We start from the raw sequence: 19,773 nt of genomic DNA, 5'->3' as shown, positions 1-19,773 counted from the left end.
ATTAGGGTGTGTTTTGGAGTTGCAGACAGAGTATTTTTGACGAGATGAAGAGGATTTCTCAGGTAGCCTTGCCATACGTGTGTGAATGTGTGTGTGCGGTGCTCATTTTAAAGCATGGTGTTAAATAGATGCATGACACAGCAACGTGATTACCATCACACTGGACATACTATCGGGACATCTTCAGTAGGAGACCGTTTCACAAACAAGAGCTTTTGTATTTAATGTTGATACAATACTATAGTAGTAAGAATTATTACTTAAATCGGGGAGTATCTGATCAAATGGAAGTACACACGGTTAAGAATCAGACCAGAATTTAATGTCATTTCATTTCATTTTAACCCTCTGCTCTATTTTTTAATAGCTTATCAATTGATTTAATTATTACAGTTGTATATTACCTTTTATATATAATTTGACATGCATTAGCGCTTGTTGAGTTAGTTTTTCTTGCTACTTTCATTTTTGACATTAGCTTTTAGTTTCAGTTCAGCAAATCATTTGAGCCTGTTATAGGCTCGAACAGTTACAGGAACTACCAGACCAATCTGAAAACAAACTATGGGGAGTGTTCAAATGATGAAGTGACTCCTCAATTTAAGATGTGAATCATACAGTAAAATGAAGCACGTGTCAGCAATTGCATGGCCTGTTTAGCTACATATTTTGGACAGAGAGAAATGGGACAACCTGTCCATGTTTTTCTGTTTCTATAATCATAACCAACGGGCCTTGCCCAGTCATGTGTAGGAAGGTTTGTTGCTCGTGTGTCAGTAAGTCAGAGAACTGGTAATGTTCTCTTTAATTCTTCCTGACTGCCAGAAAGCAGTGCTTTAGACCATAGAAGGTTTATTTGTCACATCACAACAGGTTATGAATTGAAATTGAGTGTAACTCCCTTCTGCTACGTACCAGACAATACACAGTAATATCAAAAGTAATCATAAAATGGTAAACAGAAATAAACCATATTCAGTGGAGAAGTGCTGAGGATGAATTTTAGTTTAAAAGTCTGATAGCTTGGGGAAGGGGGGCGGCCACAGAAGCGAGACCTGGAAGAAAAAATGTTTGTAAATTTCAGTTTTGGTCACATAATTCCAGTAATTGAGATGCGAGAAACATGTCATACAGATTTTTTCACATGTCCTTCTGTAGGTCCCGTTGAAAATGATCAATTTGGCTCATCAAAAGAACTCATTTGCTGTCCATTTTCTATTACATTTTTCTAATTTAAAACAATATAAAACACATTTCATCATGAAACATTCAATTTTAAGAAACCTTCCTTTAACTAAAAAATTTTTAGTACCTTTTTAAAAACATTTTGCTCAATGGGTTAAAGATCTGAAACTAAGGATGAGTCAGTACACATACAATGTGATGAACACATCATGCATTGTACATCAGAAGGCAATTCTTGGTCTTTGACACACAAAGAAGCATGTTGCATCTGCAAATATTGTCTGCAGTACTGAGTGCTCTGTTCCTTGAAAATGACTAACATATCAACAATACAAACCTGATATTTGTATAACTTTGATAATTTGTCTGTCTTAAGCCTATTTCACAGTCTGGCTGTTACCGGGGCCAAATCAGCAATCGATCGGTGCTCGCCAGTCGTTATGTGTGAACTTCGCAATGACTCATCAAAACGGCTCCCTGACGCATCGCTGACTCCAGCCAGATATCTAGCACGCCAAATATCTTGAGGAGTCGGCTGAATCGAAATGCATATCCAGCCAATGACAGCAGGCAGCTGTCAGAACAGGCAGCTACTTTTTCACTGCAAACCTCTTTTTACTCACTTCCAGCTCTCTCTGTAGGACAGACAATCCCTGCTGACTGTGTGTGCTAATCTATTTTTTCACCCATCTTAGTTGTCTTTAAATTGCTATATTTATTATGATATACAACTGCTGTTAGTGTGTAGTTTCGCGCCATTTCCTGCGCCACTTTTCCTGCGCCACTTTTCCTGCGTGTTTTCTTGACAAAATGTTGGGAGACCTGCGCCGGGTGGCAGTCGGTGTCAGCTCGTGTAGTGTGTGACCCCTTGTCGCCGATCAGTCACGTTGTGTGAATGCCACAATGACTTCAAGACTCCCGTCACAAGACGGCAAGTTGTGTAGAGTGAACAGCACGGCAATCTGCCAACGCTGAAATACTGAAATCTGTGCAAACTGTTAGGGCCATAAAAACTGCTTGCTGTGATTCCCACCATTTTGAAAAGAGAGAACATTTGCTAGAGAACCCTTTGTATTGATAGTGAATACATACAGTTTAATAATTAACAATAATCTCTTTATTGGGGCCTGGTATCGTTTGAAATTATTCGACACTAGTTCTTTATTCTGAACTTTTTTATAATTGACAACATTTTCATTTAAATCAGACACGCTGATCAAATAATGATTGAACATTAAGCTGGCCAGACATTCTATTCTAGTTTTTGATATTTTCTCTCCACATTTCTGTTGATACCACAAATATATTGCGGTTCGATATCAAGCTGTAATTTTGTCAAAATTTTACTTTACTTGTGACAAGTTAGTCATGTCAGTACTGAGGCATTACATGAGATGGTATTTTTCTTTTGTGTACTGCCATGTTTCTCATGACATTGCACAGCCTTACAAATGTTCTAATCATTTACTGTAAAGCATAGATTTTCACAGTACATGGTGCTTTATAACACAAAATCCAGAATGAAAGTCATGTTTTTTCCTGTTGATTTTCAGATCCAAAATGCAGCTGAGGAGCCCAGGGTGCTGTGTATAATTCAGGACACCACCAGTGCAAAGACAGTCAATGAGAGGCTGACCCTCAACCTGCCTGCTTCCACCACCCTCTCCAAACTTTATGAAGATGTTGCCCATAAAGCGGGATACGTGAATGGCACGTTTGACCTTGCCTGGGGAAATACGCCAGACATGGTTAGGAAATTTATTAATCTCGACAGCCACTTTTGTTTCTGCCAACATGTGATTATGGTTTTCAAAATAAATCTACACAGCATAACAGGAAACAACATTAGCATAATTATGGATCTCAGCTGGGTTATGGGCTGAAGTTTTGTGATTACACTGCCAAATCAAAAGTTTAAGTGTAGGTAAGAGCTGCATTTCAGGATGATGCTAAGGTAGCACATAACAAGTTGGGAGGAGGGATGACATGCAAAAGGGTATTTCTTAGCTTGATTGTGTTGAAAATATGTGGTTTGCAATCAGTAGGAGCTTTTTTTCCTCCTGTTTGACTTATGTGTTCAAACAAATATAGTTGTCTTAATCTTGCTTGGCTGATTCAACTGAAAAAATGCTGGTTGACTCGAGGGGGGGCTTCTCAACTAATGATTTGAATCGCGTTCAGTGGACGTCTTTGTCATCTGTCCGGTGGCCAGAAACAAAACTCTTAAGTGGATACTAAATGGATATTTAGGCATTTGTTTGCTAAAGTGTGCAATAACAGTTTTAAAAGCTGTTGAAATGCCAGTGTTGAGTTTCTAGGTTTTTCTATTGTCCTCAGTTGGTCAAAAAATGCATTTGTAATAATGGCTCCCAGCCCTGTTTGCAGTTGCTATTCACTTGTTCGCTATTTATAAGAAATTTATGTTAGGACACATAGCCCCTTTCACTTCACCACATTGGAAGGGCAGTGTCACATATCATGACCTCAGCAAAGCTGATGGTGGCAAAGATATGTTAGAAATTCAGACAGTGCCAGCTGGTTTTTCTTTTTTCACGTTATCAATGTTCAGAAGTTTGTCTTTCCCTACCATTGTTCTCTGCTACAAAGAAAACGTGTTTAAGAACAGTGTTGCTAAGAAAGAGCACTCCCATATTTAGCACAGAAAACTATAGAATGAATGCGTCCTTAATGTGCTCACTCACTGTTGACTATGATTTTGTGTCTGTTTGTGTATATACTACTCCCTTTTCTTAAATGAGCACAGGCTAATCCTGCCAAAGCCCAGGTGCTGTGTCTGTTGTTATCTCACTGAGTAGGTCAGTGGATTAAGCTATTGCACTGCAGCACTTTGCTTGCTTGTCCTCAGCTTGTCCAGGAGAAAGACAGAAAGTCTCCTGCTACGGAGCATTGTTCACATGTTGGCTTCAAGCTACTTTCCTCGACCGCGGCAATACAGAGTATTTGCTGGAAATGAGTTCAGTGGGAATCTAAGTCTTCTCGTGAGTTCATCCAGTTTGTAGCCTGTAGAAAACTTGTTTTGATGGATTTGTTGCAGCTGTTGTTTTTCTGTTTTTTGCAGGGATAGTAGTTTTCTTTCGTGATTTTTGTTATTACTCTGCGTCCCTCCAGGCACCGCTGGACCACAGCAGTGAGATGTCCCTCTCAGATTCTGGGTTTGAGCCTGGTGGTAAGAGGAATTTCCTCCACCTTACAGACAAAGATGGAGAGCAGCCCCAGATGGCATCGGTGAGGGGACTACATTGGTTTTGCTTTTGGAAACTAAACGTATTTTATTAAAAGCTTCCTCTATTTATGTTTATGTGCGCAGGATGAGTCAGGAACAGCAGATAGCAGTGGACTGGATGACAGTTCCCAGGAGCGGTTTATTGGGCCACTACCGAGAGACGGCACTGCAGGCTGCAGTGGTGACTACAGCAGTCCATCTTACTCCTACTCATCCATCCTTAACAAATCTGAGACGGGTGAGCTTTTGCCTCCTGTTGAATGCATGACATGCGTCTCTTTTTTTTATATAACCCCAACTGACCTCTTACTTCTTGAACCTTGCCCCCGCTGTAGGTTATGTGGGCCTAGTCAACCAAGCCATGACCTGCTATTTGAACAGTCTTCTACAGACGCTGTTCATGACCCCGGAGTTCAGGAATGCTCTTTACAAGTAAGAACTGCGCTCGTAGAAGCCTTTTGTCAAGTTTTACTTGTTAATAAACTTTTAAAATTCTTTTATACCTTCTGTCCAACTTCAGCTGGGAGTTTGAGGAGTCTGAGGAGGAGCCAGTCACCAGTATCCCCTACCAGCTGCAAAGGCTGTTTGTTCTGCTGCAGACTAGCAAGAAACGGGCAATTGAGACCACTGATGTGACGCGGAGCTTTGGCTGGGACAGCAGTGAGGGTGAGCATTTGTACTCTCCTGTGATTAGACTCACATGGCTTGTCTGCGTGTTTGTGAAAGGAGAGACCATGTGCCTCTGCATCTGTACACTTACACCTTTTGTCTGTTTGTTGTTTTTTTTTAGCTTGGCAGCAGCATGACGTCCAGGAGCTGTGCAGGGTCATGTTTGATGCCCTGGAGCAAAAGTGGAAGCAGACGGAGCAGGTAGGAGAAAGCATGATGTTTTTTTCGAGACTTTTAACAACAAAAATTCAGCCACCAGTCTTGACGGCTCCCCCCACAATGGAAACAAAAGACCTACTGTGGGAAAAGTGAAATGGGCCAGTAAGCCTCAGGGTTAGCTGTTTCTTATCTCAGGAGTGAGTTATAAACTGCAAACACGTAATCCAGTGTGCGTATGTGCAGCCATGCGGTCTGTACACATGAGCTCCTGGTTAGCACAAAATGAATACATGTGATGGAGCCACAATAAAAACAATAATGAATGCTACTGCAGTGGATTATATTGTTTCTACAGTGAAAGTAGCATTTTAAAGTAAACTGGTAATAGGAGAACTATGAATAATCACTGTTTTTATTCAACTCCAGATGACATGTGAAGATTTAGCTTTCTTTCAAGCTCTACTCTAGAATTTGGATATGCGTGCATTTTGTTTACTGATGGTCCTGAGGCTGTGAAAACATTTGACATTAAACAACTGTTTTCACTGCCTGATTAGCACACTGAGAAGCTAGATGCGATGAATTGTATAAATGGGGATAATGACATAGATTGTCGAACACTCTCTCGATCATGGCAGTCATGGTGTACTACACTACACGAAAAGTGACTGATGGGTTAAGATTGGGGGGAAAAAGACAGCTCGAGAGGGAAGTTTAAATAATGCTTTACCTGGTCAAAAGCTGTGTGTAAGTAGGCATAATGTTTGGAAAGTTGTCTGACACAGCCCCTTGTTAACATAATCAACATGTCAACATGCTAACTGCAGGCAATTTAGCATGTTAGCTGTAGTTCATACACCTGGGCCCGACGGAATACAACTTGGACCAATGAAAGTTGAGCTACAGTAAATCTGACATCATAGAGCTGAGCCTAGTGAACTGCGCCTGAGATGTCCTAAAATGGCCACAGTACAAAGGATAATCCCTTTTTGATTTTGGTAACAACATGGCATTTCCTTTCATTAGACCAAACTTTGAATGTTTTGCCGCACTAGTGGTAAGAATCTAAGAATAGCAATGTTTTGACCATCTGTTTTTGACCGTTTTGGATGGCAGGTTTTGTCACACCACAAGAATTCTTCAGTGGTAGCTCCTTAAATAAGATAATGTAGCATAAGATAATGTAGCAGGGAAAGAAAATCTTGTTGCCCAAAACAAACACCATATTGTTACAAGTTAACATGGCTGAGGAGGCCTGACTGTCATGCCTCCACATCCTCAGGCTGACCTGATCAACCAGTTGTACCAGGGGAAGCTGAAGGATTACGTCCGTTGTCTGGAGTGTGGCTATGAGAGCTGGAGGATCGATACTTACCTGGACATCCCTCTTGTGATCAGACCCTTTGGAGCCAGCCAGGCATATGGCAGTGTGGTGTGTTTCTCTCCACATTTCATTCATTTAAACATTTAACACATTGACAGCAACACATTATAAAAACTTGTACTTTTTAATACAGTTTATTATCATTTAGTATTCTATCGTCCTCTTCCACAGGAAGAGGCTTTGCAGGCTTTTATCCAACCAGAAACTCTGGACGGACCCAACCAGTACTTCTGTGAGCGCTGCAAAAAGAAATGTGACGCCCGGAAGGTGAGCACACTGCAAATGTTATGTCAAGGCAGTGCTTTGCTGTTGACCTGCCTGATTCATTGATAAATGTTTCTCTACACAGGGGCTGAGATTTCTGCACTTTCCCTACCTGCTGACACTACAGCTGAAGCGGTTTGATTTTGACTACACCACTATGCATCGCATCAAGCTTAATGACCGCATGACTTTCCCAGAGGAGCTTGACATGAGTCCATTCATTGATGTGGAAGATGAGGTGAGAGCAGCTGGCAGTACCTACTTCATCAGAATGTCTGGTTTATTAGATTATTAGGTCTTCTTATTAACCATTAATAACTTGATGTGACTATAGGCTATGAATGGAAAAAGGAAAATGTGTCACACACTCTACTTTCATGTCCCCCACCCCTTTCATATAACATTTTGATCAGGATGCTCAGATGATGGCGGTATCATTTTCAATCGTAACCTTAAGATAATCCATCGGGTGTTGATGTTTAAAACGGTAATTCTGCTACTGTGTTCCCTAGAGTACTAGTGAGTGAATGATTTTTCTTCTTTGTTCACTAATATAGACAACACAAGGGCAAAATAAAAATCCACAAACCTTTTAGGCCATGAAGGCAGCACCCGATGTGTCTTTTGTTTTAGTTTTTTTTTCTGTTGATATCTTCTCAAGGAACAAAAAAGTACTTGCAGTTTTTTAGCAACTCAAGGTATTTGTGTCATGTAACTTCTGGTTGACTTGTGTCTTTTTTAAACCCTCTCTGTGATTGATTTTGAAATGGTCTCCTCTCTAGAAGTCTCCTCAGACAGAGAGCTGCACTGACAGTGGAGCAGAGAATGAAGGCAGTTGTCACAGTGACCAGATGAGCAACGATTTTTCCACCGATGATTGTGTGGACGAGGGCATCTGCTTGGACAGCACCAGCAGCACAGAGAGGGTGTTGAAGCCAAAGGTAATAATCTTGACCATAGTTTGTGTAAAAGAAGTGGACGTAGTCATCGTGACATCACCTTCTGGACTGTCATTTTGAAGCCTCGAGTTTGATCGATAGGGCGCCGCCATGTTGAGTTTTTGCAACCAGCGGCACCAGACGTGACAATATTTGGATGAGACGGTGGAGCTAACGGCCGTTTATGGAGCTAGCTAGCTTGCTTAGCTAGGTGCATCTGTAATTCACATTAACATTTTGTCATTTTAACAGGGCTGACAATTTTGTCTAGCAAACAGGCTTAAACTAAATGTACTCACCAGAGGAAGTGAACAGCCAACTCCTAATAAGCCTTTTCAACGGTAATCCCGCCCTGAAGAATACTCTGCTTTATGGTCTGTTTTCCTTTTCTATTTTTCCATAATTTACTAAATGAATATCATGTTATATTGAAGAAGACATGAAACGAGCGACTGAGAACATAAACTCATTTTAAATCAGCTGAAAAGTAGCAACATTTTACCATTATTTCTAATGGAACAGGACTTCTTTTTGCAACCAGAAGATTCACCCCCTGCTGGCTGTTTAAAGACCTTCTATGTTCGCCTCAGGTTTCTGACCGGAAGCTTCCCGCTTGATCTTGACCACTCGAAATATACGTAGATAATCATTTTCTGTGTAATCAAGCTTTTTTGGCCCTGATCAGGAGGCAAGTCCTTGCCATGCCTTGTTCAGACTGACAGCCAAGACTTGTTTTTTGGCATAATAACGTTGCATACAGATTCTTTTTTGGAAAGACTGGGCTAAAAAAACACACAAAATGCTGCATTGCTAACTTTGTCTGGTGCGACAGAGGAGTACTGCACTGCGACTTGACGGCATGATTGTTTGGAGGACGAGATGATGGATCGCCATTTCTCTTGCTTCCATGTTGGAAGGCCATGTCATCACCTGACCTTTACTGATGCCTACGTCGTTACCACAGCAACCCATGCAGCTAGGCTGGTGATGTCTGGACACGTATCCTATCTGATCACTTGCAAATAACAGTGCAATAACAGTCGGTCTTCAAGATCTGATTTGAGAAACAAATTTGTTTTGCCTGCAGTCTGAATATTTGGTATCTGCAGAATCCGATAGAGTCCAATACTTATGTTTAATTAAATGTTTAAATACGTATTTCGCATAAAAAACAGACATATTCTAAATCAGCAGCCAAGTTTTCCAAGACGTTATTCACGGGATTAATTAGCTATAGCTGATTTGACCTACCATCTGCGACTTTAGTCATTTTATGCAGTGAAGGTGATGGTTTGTGCCAGCAAAAAATGAGAAGTCACTCTATGCTGCTCTTGACTAATAAGAGGAGGGATAAACTGTTTGTTACTGCCAGAGTTTAGCGAATCCATGTATTTTGCATACATGGGTCACAAAACTATTCTCAGAGTTTGCTGACCCTTGAACAGATGCACTCACCGATGCAAACAACACACACTTATATTTTCACTCACATATGGTGCGAAATACTTGCAGTGTAGGCTGCCATAAAGGAGAGAGAGAACACAAGCAGGCTGAGAGGGACAAAAACACAGTAAAAAAAACCCCTCAGTGTTCAATAAAGAAAGCTGCTGATACAGATTCATTAAAGTATGTCTGGGTTGGCCCAGATACCGTGCTGTTGTCGCCTGCAAGTGATGCTTTACTTCCCTACTCTTGTTACATGAGATGTCTGTATTTCATGCTTATATTTTGCCATTGCATCTGCAGTGTCATTAGTAGACGCCCCCAGTGTCGACATCAGTTACCCTGTAGGTTGTGCACCAATTAAATACAGCTTGGTTGTTGCTTTTATCTGAGCAATAAGAGTTGTCCCCCTGTCTATTCTCAGAGTTTGCTGACCTTTGAGCTTTTCTCCGTCATGGTCCATTCTGGGAGTGCTGCAGGTGGCCACTACTACGCCTGCATCAAATCCTTCAGTGATGGCCAGTGGTACAGTTTCAACGATCAACACGTCAGCAAGGTCAGCCTCAGCCCTTGAGGAACCTGTTTTGTCCTTGTACAGCACCTAAATCTCGGGCGGAAGAAGTAACCAGATTATATCAGTGCTAGTCATCAGTTTGTGCTCTTACTAAACTAAGCAAATTGTGTAATTTTAACACTCTACTTATCTTTAACAAGTATCTGTTGAATCATTGTCATTATGTTTCTGTGCATTTCCGGTGGGCAGATCACCCAAGATGATATCAGGAAGACGTACGGAGGGTCCTCAGGGAGCAGAGGCTATTATTCTAGTGCCTTTGCGAGGTCAGTTGTTTCTCATGTCTGTCTCCAACATTCAGTGTGTCAACACACATCACATGCTTACAGTGCATTGGCTTAGGGAATGCAATAATGATGAACTGCACCTGTTTATTTATCTGTTTTTAAAAGCAAAGTCAAGAAGGTTCTTGTTTATTATTTTTCCATTGTTCTTTCATGTTCCCTTTGAAGGAAATGGCAGCTTCTATTAGGGCTGACAGAACAGTGTCTTCTCTGTATATTAACAAGACATCTTTTTTGTTTACCTACAGCTCTACAAATGCATATATGCTGATTTATAGATTGAAAGATCCCTCAAGGAATGCAAGTAAGAAATCAATTCAGTAAAATCTGCTATGGGTAATGGCAAAATTACAGAGACGCTCCAACAGTTGTTATATTTTAATCATAATCTTACTAGGGTTGCCTTGACTGCTGGTCCTAGAATTAGCATGCAGTTTTAATGTGTGCCTGTTTGTCCTGTCTACAGAGTACTTAGCTGCAGAAGACTTCCCGGAGCACATAAAGACTTTGGTTCTGAAGGAGAAGGAATCTGAAGAGCAGGAGAAGCGACAAAGAGAGATTGAGCGCAACACTTGCAAAGTACCTTGGTCCTTTGGATCAGTTCAAGATGTATTCTGAATGAGGATCAGATGATGCTTTGCCTCTCTTTTAAAACGAGTTTTACTATCATTGCTCTCTTGCTTTTCACCTTCAGATAAAGCTTTTCTGCATGCACCCCGTAAAGATGATGTTGGAGAGCAAGCTGGAAGTACACAAGGACAAAACTCTCAGAGAAGCAACAGAGATGGCCTACAAGGTCTGTTGGTTTATTGTGGCCTCACCATCTGATTTTCCAACACCACAGCTATTCAGTGCAATAAGTTTCAGCAGCTAACCTTTGAGTCTCGAATGTTGGAGTATCTTTAAATGCACTACGAAGGAGACTTGAATAAAGGTTATCGAGTCCAACCACTGTACTGCACAATAATGTAATGTTGCGTTTGTGAGCATTTATCAACATTGAGCTTGCATTTACGTTTGTGGTCCTTTTTATGTGTTCTCCACTTTAGCTGATGGAGCTGGAGGGAGTGGTCTCTCTGGACTGCTGCCGCTTGGTAAAGTATGATGAGTTCCACGAGTACCTGGAGCGCTCCTACGAAGGTGAGGAGGACACACCGATGGGCCTGCTGTTGGGAGGAGTCAAGTCCTCTTATATGTTCGACTTGCTGCTCGAGACCCGCAGACCAGAGCAAGTGTTCCAACCTTATAAACCTGGAGGTCAGTTAGTAGCCTGCTGCTGTTCAAACTGTTCAGTTAGGAATGTCTTAAAGTGAGATAACCCCCTTATGGTTCACAGCAAATGGGAAGTACACCAATGATGGATGTAGATGTATAGATTGTCAGGATACCAAGCAAAGTAATTGCTTTGTATCTGTGTGGGTGTGTATCTGATGTTCTACAGAGGTGATGGTGAAGGTTCATGTTGTGGATCTGAAGAGTGAGATCATCGCGTCTCCAATCAGCATTCGAGCGTACTTGAACCAGACGATCACTGAATTCAAACAGCTCATTGCACAGGTTTCCTACTCTCCTCACTTTGTTTCTTGTATTGTCTCTTCCTCTACTTTTTATTTTTATGTTAAAGTGGTCATGTTATGCTAATTTTTCGGTTCACTATTTTATTTAGGGGTTGTACCAGAACAGGTTCAAATAGTTTAATTTTCCAAAAACACCATATTTTTGTCATACTGCACAGTGCTGCGGCACCTCTTTTAACCCGGTGTGTTGAACGCTCCGTTTTAGCTATGGAGGGATGCATCTCACTTCTACAAGATCTTTTTTGGGGAGTTGCACATGTGCAGCACTTAGTTAAGGATTACTAGCCAATCAGAAGCAGAGTAGGGCAGGTCCTGACAAGTTCAGCTGTACATGTTCCCAAACCAGCTTTGCAACCTAGACTGTAGCAAGAGTTTAAGAGTGGTACGTTATTAATTGGTTACAAAAGTATCTTTCATACGTAACGTTTTAACTGTGCACTGTCTCACAGTAACAACTTTATGTCCATCAACTGCCTAGAGGGTAGCTAGTGTTTGAAAGGGAGAGTGTGGAGTGAGGGGAGGCAGAGGGCAGACGTCTTGTCACTGTATGCAGCTCAGTGTGTTTCTCCACCAGTGTTTTTGAGGGCAAGCCACACTAGCTGCTAGGGGAGCATTATGACTTACTAGGGATGGGGATCGTTAATTTTTATTGATATTGATATCCTTATTAAGACTGCTTAACGATCCGATTCTTTATCGATACTTTACTATTATTTAGTGATTGTTATTTGGTAAGACCAGACCCAACGGGCATGAGGTAGGCCTGCACGGTGTGAGGAAAATATTCAATGTGCGATAACGTTATATATCACTTGTGATAAATAAACATATATTGAAGTGTACATGTTAGCTGCCTGGTTGTTTTTAATTTAATATTTTAAATACTGCTAAATGTTGTTTCTAGAGCAGCAACATTAATGTTTACAACAGCAAAGTAACTCAATAACTTTATCTGACATCACAAGTAGTGAGTGACGTTTAGAAAGAATAACATCAGTCTGTATCAGTCCCTCCTCCTCTCTCGCTGGCTGCAGGTAACGTTACCAGGTAGAAGGAGGAGTGGCTGGTGTCTCAGCCAGCAGCTGAGTTTTTAAGACTACAGACCAGTCTTTGCTCCAGACAAGACAGCTGTCTATTTAGCTTGTTTTTAACATTTGGCTAATGCCAAGCTAGTATTAGCTGTGCTTGTATAAAATATACAGGATGAGATACTGAGGACAGAGATGATCAAATTAACCATTTCTACATGTTTAACGTTACCTTACAGACAGGTGTATTGATAAAGTATTGTCTTTTATTGCACGTACTTACAGTAACGAGCGTAGCTGTCGGCAACTAATGTTACAGTAGTTTGGAGCTAACTTAGCCCTCACCGTATTCCACCGCGACGGCGCTCTGCTGCCGCTGTGTGTGTGTGTGTGTGTGGGAGCCGACAGAGACTGCAGCCTGACAATTTTCTTATCCATTGCGTTTAAAATTAAATCAGATTTGACGAAATTTTGGAACCGGGTCTCGATCCCCATCCCTAGGTGTTACAAAGTGATGCAACTAGGTTACGGAAGTAAAGTCTGGACCACAATCGAACTGTTTTCAGACAGGTCAGAGCAGTGTTTTCTGTGGGACATGGTAATTCACTTTGGGCTGGACTTTGGGTTTTTTCACTTCGCAAACCTATTACATGCACAAAAAAGATATATAACACAATAAAGGAAAGGGGGAAAAGCTGAGAAGCATGATATGACCTCTTTAAGCATCAGCAACACAGAAAAAACAATAAACAAAATTGTGCACAGTACCTGTGAGTGTGTGAGCTCAGTCTTTGAGACATAAGCCTTATGTATGGGTTTGTTCCCAGGCTACAGGGCTATCTGCAGAAACCATGCGTGTGGTCCTGGAGCGCTGCTATAATGACCTCCGGCTCCTGTACGTTTCAAACAAGACGCTGAAAGCTGAGGGGTTCTTCAGGAGCAACAAGGTTCCTATATTTTCTTTTCATCCCCATTTCTGTGCTTTCATGTGTTTCCATTGTATGTTTTAAAAAAACAATCTTCTTTTAAACCCTAGTAAGTTTGAATTTTGCCTGTTTTGTTGTTCAACAGATTTTTGTAGAGAGCTCTGAGTCGACGGATCATCAGGTTGCTTTCACTGACTCACTATTGTGGAAACTGTTGGATCGTCACGGGAATACGATCCGCCTCATGGTCTTACTGCCTGAGCAGTCTCCCGGTACCTTGGCCAACAGAACTGTTTGCCAAAAAGTAAACAGTGACTCCGATGTGCCCTTCGAGGGGTCAAAGGGTAACCGGAAATCTGTAGAAGCTATCCTTGAGGAGAGCACCGAAAAGTTAAAGAATCTGTCTCTGCAGCAGCACCAGCAGGACTCTGGCACCAGCGACAGCCAGAAAAGCTCCGACACCAGCGACTTTGAACATATCGAATCCCCGACCCAAGAGGCTGACTCAAACTCTTCACTCTGTGTGGCTGCAGACAATAGAGAGTTAGAGAACCGGAACAGGTCCGCGGCCGGCAGTGGTGCCTCCTCTGACCCTGAGAACCACTTTGTCTGTGAGGAGCGCTCGGACTCTGAGGTGAACAATGACCGCAGCACCAGTTCAGTAGACAGCGACATCCTGAGCTCCAGCCACAGTAGTGACACACTGTGCAACGCAGACAGCGGGCCCATACAGCTGGCCAACGGCTTGGACTCGCACAGCATCACAAGTAGTCGTCGCTCCAAAGCCCATGAGGGTAAAAAAGAGACGTGGGACACTGCTGAAGAAGACTCTGGAACAGACAGCGAATACGATGACAACGGGAAGAACAAAGCAGAGGCTCAGTTCCTGTACTTCAGAGCCGAGCCTTGTTTTCAGGATGACTCCTCGTGCGATGCACAAAAATGTACGAACCTTCTATTTATGATCCAGTTTAAAGAAATTCTATTTTTGAAGTTTATTGGAGGAAAGCGCCGTGGCTGTTTTCTTGCACAACTTGAACTTGCATTGACTATATTGTTCAGTGTCTTCCTTCCTCAAGAGGGCAGAACGTCTGACATAAAAATTTGAATGATTAACTGTTGTTTCTTGTGATCTGCTTCAGGTTTAGTGGTTCATGTGGACAAGAGAATAACATTAGCAGCGTTTAAACAGAACCTGGAGCCCTATGTGGGAGTCACCTCCACCCAGTTCAAGGTGTTTCGGGTGTATGCCAACAACCAGGAGTTTGAGAGTGTACGGCTCAGTGAAACACTCTCATCGTTCTCTGATGATAACAAGGTCAGGAACAATTTTACAATTGATTTGTTAGATTTTAGTATTTTCTGTTCATTAGAGTGAGCCAATACTTAAACTCAGGCTTGACTTGGACATTTTATTACTTCCCGTAGATAACTATTCGACTAGGAAGAGCGCTGAAAAAGGGTGAATACAGAGTGAAAGTTTATCAGCTACTAGTGAATGAACCAGAGGTAAGAACTAAAAGACGGTTTTGGTTACTATGCATAAGAAGATTGTAACTGAACATTGTAATCTGTAATGTATTCATTTATTCATATGTCCTTGTTTTCCAGCCCTGCAAGTTCCTTGTGGACACAGTGTTTGCCAAGGGCATGACTGTCAGACAGTCTAAAGAGGAGCTGCTCCCTCAGTTGAAAGAGCAGTGCAAGCTTGACCTCAGCATTGACAGGTAAGACTTAACTACACATTTATTTAAAAAAAATAAATAAATAAATAAAAAAAGTGTAGGTGTTTACCAAACTCTGTGTGTGCGTGTGTGTTTTCAGGGTTCGTCTCAGGAAAAAGACGTGGAAGAACCCGGGTACGGTGTTTCTGGATTACCATGTCTATGAAGAAGACATCAGCATCTCCTCCAACTGGGAAGTTTTCTTGGAAGTTCTCAATGGTAACACTCATTCTGCAGTTTCTTTAAAACACGTTGCAATGGTTATTATATAATAAAAGTTATTTTTTGTACTTTGGGATTAATAATACTAAAGGTGTAAAATTACAGCATAAAGCTTAAAAAAAAAAAAACTAAATAAAAACAAACCAAAATTAATTGTAAAGACTCAGTGTAATATCCCATTATCGCTTGATTTATGATGGCATTCTTTTCGTAAACCTGACGTGAAGCTACAAATGCCAGCAGATCAAGCCTACTTACCAGTGTGCAGGAAAACTTCTCCTTGTTTCCAGTTGAAATGAAGTACAGTTAAGAGTTCAGCTTGATCTTTGGTCTGTCTTGGTCTGTGTCTCAGAACCGGAGAAGATGAAGTCCATGTCGCAGCTGGCTGTTCTGACCCGGAGATGGAGCCCCGCTACAATGAAGCTGGGGCCCTTCCAGGAAGTGATTCTGGAGAGCAGCAGTGTGGAAGAACTCAAGGAGAAGGTATTTCTGTTTTTATTCATGCATAAAAAAATGACAATGTTACTATCCTGATAAACCAACGCTGATTACTACAATGCGGGAAAATAAACACCCACAAAATAATACCATAACAGTATATTCTATAATAAAATTGTTAATGGAGTGATGCAGTGTCTCCCTCCTGCCTTTGATTAATTTTCACTGCTGTCCACAGATCACTTTGGCGCTGAGATAATCATGCGCATGTCATTGTCACTTTAAACAACTTTGTTACATTTTATTCATTAATTCAAGGAAGTTAAATTTAACGTGGAAAAAAAGCTAAATTATAACATGTTTGCTTTGTCAACAAATGGTCTAAGTACAATTCATGGTGATTAATCAGCCTTTTGTGACTAAATTCTTTATTCCGTTTCCAGCTTAGTGAAATCAGCGATATTCCTCTCGAAAATCTGGAGTTTGCAAAGGTATGTCCGACGCAGCACCTCACATAGGACACTGTTTTTTTTTCTTGTGTTGCTTTAGTCCCCCATCTTCTGAATTATCCCATCTTAGACTGACAATCTGTCTGTCTGTCTGCTCTCTGCAGGGTAGAGGAACATTTCCTTGTGACATTTCTGTGTTGGAGATCCATCAGGATTTGGACTGGAACCCTAAGGTGTCAACTCTGAACGTGTGGCCGCTGTACATCTGTGATGATGGAGCCGTGGTCTTCTACAGGTAAAAGAGTTCAAGACAATTACAGACCACTTAAAAGTATTGACTGAAGTTTTCTATTCCGGTCATGTGAAATCATTTGACAGGTCAAGCAGTGGCTTTAATATGTCATGAATATGACTATGAAAATCTCCAGTATTTATTATTAAAATTTTTTTCATTTCATTAGATTTTATGGGGGTTAGTTCAGGTGCCAAAATGAAAATGTAATATTAATGTTGTTGTACTGTAAAGATTATGACGATTGTTTTGACAATTGGTGAAATAAAGCTAAATTAATTACAAACACAATTCACCCAAAATAATACATTTTATTGTTTTTATTTGAAAGTAAACCAAAGCAGAAATGTAATGAAAGTAAAATAAATAAATAAATATTTTTTTTTTTCCATCATAATAAATGATCCCTGCAGATAATTAGGTATAGAAGATGGGTTTACTTTTTTATTTTTTTTTGGCGGATGTGCTATATGGTAAATTGGTTATTATCTAATCCCTAATGGTGGTATTGTGTAATTACTTTATATACATAGTATAAACTAACCGGCTGTCAGATTGAAGTTGTAATGAAGAAAAAAGTGACCCTTCACAACACTATTATTTATACTTTACAACAAATATATATATATGAACCTATACTTGTATAGACTGACCCACAATATGTCTCACTGGCAACGCTTGCAGCTTATTATTTATTGCAAAATAACATTAAAGGAGACCTATTATACTGCATTATAATTGTAGTTCAGTGACTCAGTATGGTAGCTTTGCATGATTCAAAGTAAAAAAAGTCTATCTTAAACTGGACCTCCATGCAGGCTCTCATTTCAACCTCTGCCTGAAACAAGCTTTAGATTCTCCTGTCTTTTAGCTTGTTTGTAACATTTGACGAGGCCGCTGCTGCAAAATGTTCATAGCTGAAACTCTGGATCTGCACCCCAACCTCAACCACAAAATATTTGTGACTGGAGATCAACATTTCTGTGTTTTTTGTGTGCAGGCACAGCACAGAGGAACCTATGGAGCTGTCGGAGGATGAGCGCAATGAGCTGATGAAGAAGGAGAGCAGTCGTCTTCTCAAGACTGGACATCGTGTCAGCTACTCACCGCGCAAGGAGAAGGCACTCAAGATCTACCTGGACGGTGGGCCCGCCAAGGACCCGGGGCAGGACTGAGGCACAGAGCACAGCTCCCGGTTGTTTGTATCGTCTGGCTGCTGCCGCAGAGCAACCAGGCTACGGGACTGATGAGTGTCGAGCCCGATAGTTACTTGAACATCAAGCAGCGCTGTGAGGCTGACATGCTCTCACCCTCCACTCTGAGCCCCAGGACTGGCCCAGGAATCCTATTGTGCACTATATGTGTATTGTACTGTAAAGTTTAAAGGGAAGCATGAAAGCAGAAAAAGAATCAAATACTGTATAGACAAATCAATTGAACGTAAAAGCTCCAAACATGGATGCAGAGATGTTAGGACTGTGAAAGTGGGCTGTAAAGGCATCCATCTCGTCTATTTAAGTCTCCCGTCTTCTTTCGCATCAGTCTCTTTCACCGCGTGTTTCCCTTCCTGTTTCAGGAATAGTGTTGATTCTGATTCATCTGTGACCGTCTTGTAAGTCCATATGCTCACACCTTTTTTTTCCTGCACTGCTCTATTAGGGAAATCATTCTTATCTTACATCGCTCACCTTCCTTTTTAAAAACTAACAGCACATACAACCAAGAACTACTTATCCAGCCTTCCTCAGTCTTGCCTCTTCTGACGAGGCAAACCTCACTCTGTCAGTGACTGACAAATGCATTCACAAGATTTGATAAATCCTATAAAAAAGCAACAATTAAGAATTTATAAACTGGAGGTCATTTCTGCTCCTCTGCTGCTCCTATAATGCCTGAGTTATGTGTTGTTATGGGTCGTCCCTACTGCTGCTCATTGTGCTTTATAGGAGCTTTACCTCTGTTATATCACTTCCACTAGATTTAGTGATACATAGGATATTGATCCTTTTAATACAAAGTAATATGAAACAAAACCAAGTAGACCTATGTTAAGAATATCTTGTTTTTGTTTGTTGTAAATTATTATTTTGCTCCAGACTTAATCATTTAATTAAGTCTCATGAGGCACCAGGCACACATCTGTTGTCTGTATTAACCTTTAATATAGAAAGTGGGTTTCTTTGTCTGTTTCTTGCACCATGTTAACTGTGCGTGCGTGGTGTACTGAGGGGACAGAGCTCTCTCTGGGATTTTGGCAGAGAGCGTGAGGTTGTTTTTGGCACTTCTACCTGCTGCTGCTGCTGCTGCTTGATAGACTGGCACCAGAGGGTGTAGAAAGCCCGCTGGACTTCTCTGAGTCTTGCCCAGGCAACTGGTCTGAGGACTGACGCTCAGCATCCTGGCCCCTCTAGGCTCCTGATGCTGCCACCAGCTATTCACTGTAGAAATGCCAATATCTGAAGAAAAATCTTTTTTTTTCTCTTGTTGTTGATGTTTATTTCTTTTGAGATTTAAATCCTGTGTGAAAATAGTTTAAGATGATTTTAGAGATTAATTAAAAAGCTTTTTTTCATAACTGATGTTTTCTGTCACTGTGAATTAAAATGGCTTATTCTAACTCACAAATCACATTCACCTTTCTGAGAGGTTTGGTATAAAAAAAAAAAAAAAACTTTTATTTTTCTGAGGGCAGGAGTTGTACAAGCTGCTTAAGAACAGTGCCGAGGTTATATTTTGACAGTTGTGGCTGTGTGTTGGTTAACATCCAGCATAAGTATACAGCGATATTCACACCGACACACACACATACATCAGGTATTGATATCATTAGGATTGCACTTTCCAGCCTTGATGTTGAAATGGTAAGTCACATTGCTGTACATGGAAGACGGAGAACATATAAACAACATGATCGAACTAAAAGGCATGTTTTAAAAAGTAAAAGTAATGTTTGGAGTCACAGAATTGTGCAAC

At 41.0% G+C, this 19,773-nt stretch overlaps 1 protein-coding gene across 2 annotated transcripts in view; it reads left to right on the top strand.

Annotated features, from left to right (window-relative positions):
• usp47 (ubiquitin specific peptidase 47) overlaps positions 1–19,375 on the top strand; it is a 24,073-nt gene extending 4,698 nt beyond the window's left edge. Inside the window, exons 2-28 of one of the 2 annotated variants that reach the window (XM_046033403.1) lie at positions 2,739–2,933; positions 4,315–4,431; positions 4,514–4,667; positions 4,765–4,861; positions 4,950–5,095; positions 5,220–5,299; positions 6,540–6,689; positions 6,813–6,908; positions 6,991–7,143; positions 7,691–7,846; positions 9,711–9,842; positions 10,050–10,126; positions 10,393–10,448; positions 10,611–10,723; positions 10,839–10,940; positions 11,194–11,401; positions 11,586–11,701; positions 13,577–13,696; positions 13,821–14,619; positions 14,818–14,993; positions 15,104–15,184; positions 15,287–15,402; positions 15,500–15,618; positions 15,974–16,104; positions 16,503–16,550; positions 16,673–16,803; positions 17,801–19,375. In XM_046033403.1, coding sequence (XP_045889359.1) covers positions 2,739–2,933; positions 4,315–4,431; positions 4,514–4,667; positions 4,765–4,861; positions 4,950–5,095; positions 5,220–5,299; positions 6,540–6,689; positions 6,813–6,908; positions 6,991–7,143; positions 7,691–7,846; positions 9,711–9,842; positions 10,050–10,126; positions 10,393–10,448; positions 10,611–10,723; positions 10,839–10,940; positions 11,194–11,401; positions 11,586–11,701; positions 13,577–13,696; positions 13,821–14,619; positions 14,818–14,993; positions 15,104–15,184; positions 15,287–15,402; positions 15,500–15,618; positions 15,974–16,104; positions 16,503–16,550; positions 16,673–16,803; positions 17,801–17,975 — 4,044 coding nt within the window. In that variant the 3' untranslated portion in view covers positions 17,976–19,375. Of the gene's footprint in view, positions 1–2,738; positions 2,934–4,314; positions 4,432–4,513; positions 4,668–4,764; positions 4,862–4,949; positions 5,096–5,219; positions 5,300–6,539; positions 6,690–6,812; positions 6,909–6,990; positions 7,144–7,687; positions 7,847–9,710; positions 9,843–10,049; positions 10,127–10,392; positions 10,449–10,610; positions 10,724–10,838; positions 10,941–11,193; positions 11,402–11,585; positions 11,702–13,576; positions 13,697–13,820; positions 14,620–14,817; positions 14,994–15,103; positions 15,185–15,286; positions 15,403–15,499; positions 15,619–15,973; positions 16,105–16,502; positions 16,551–16,672; positions 16,804–17,800 lie in introns of both variants that reach the window. The other variant, XM_046033402.1, reaches the window with a different exon arrangement.
• The last annotated feature ends 398 nt before the right edge of the window (positions 19,376–19,773 follow it).

The sequence above is a fragment of the Micropterus dolomieu genome, linkage group LG20, assembly GCF_021292245.1.
Source record: "Micropterus dolomieu isolate WLL.071019.BEF.003 ecotype Adirondacks linkage group LG20, ASM2129224v1, whole genome shotgun sequence".
Classification (NCBI taxonomy): Eukaryota; Metazoa; Chordata; class Actinopteri; order Centrarchiformes; family Centrarchidae; genus Micropterus; species Micropterus dolomieu.
This window is presented reverse-complemented; position numbering and strand designations above follow the sequence as displayed.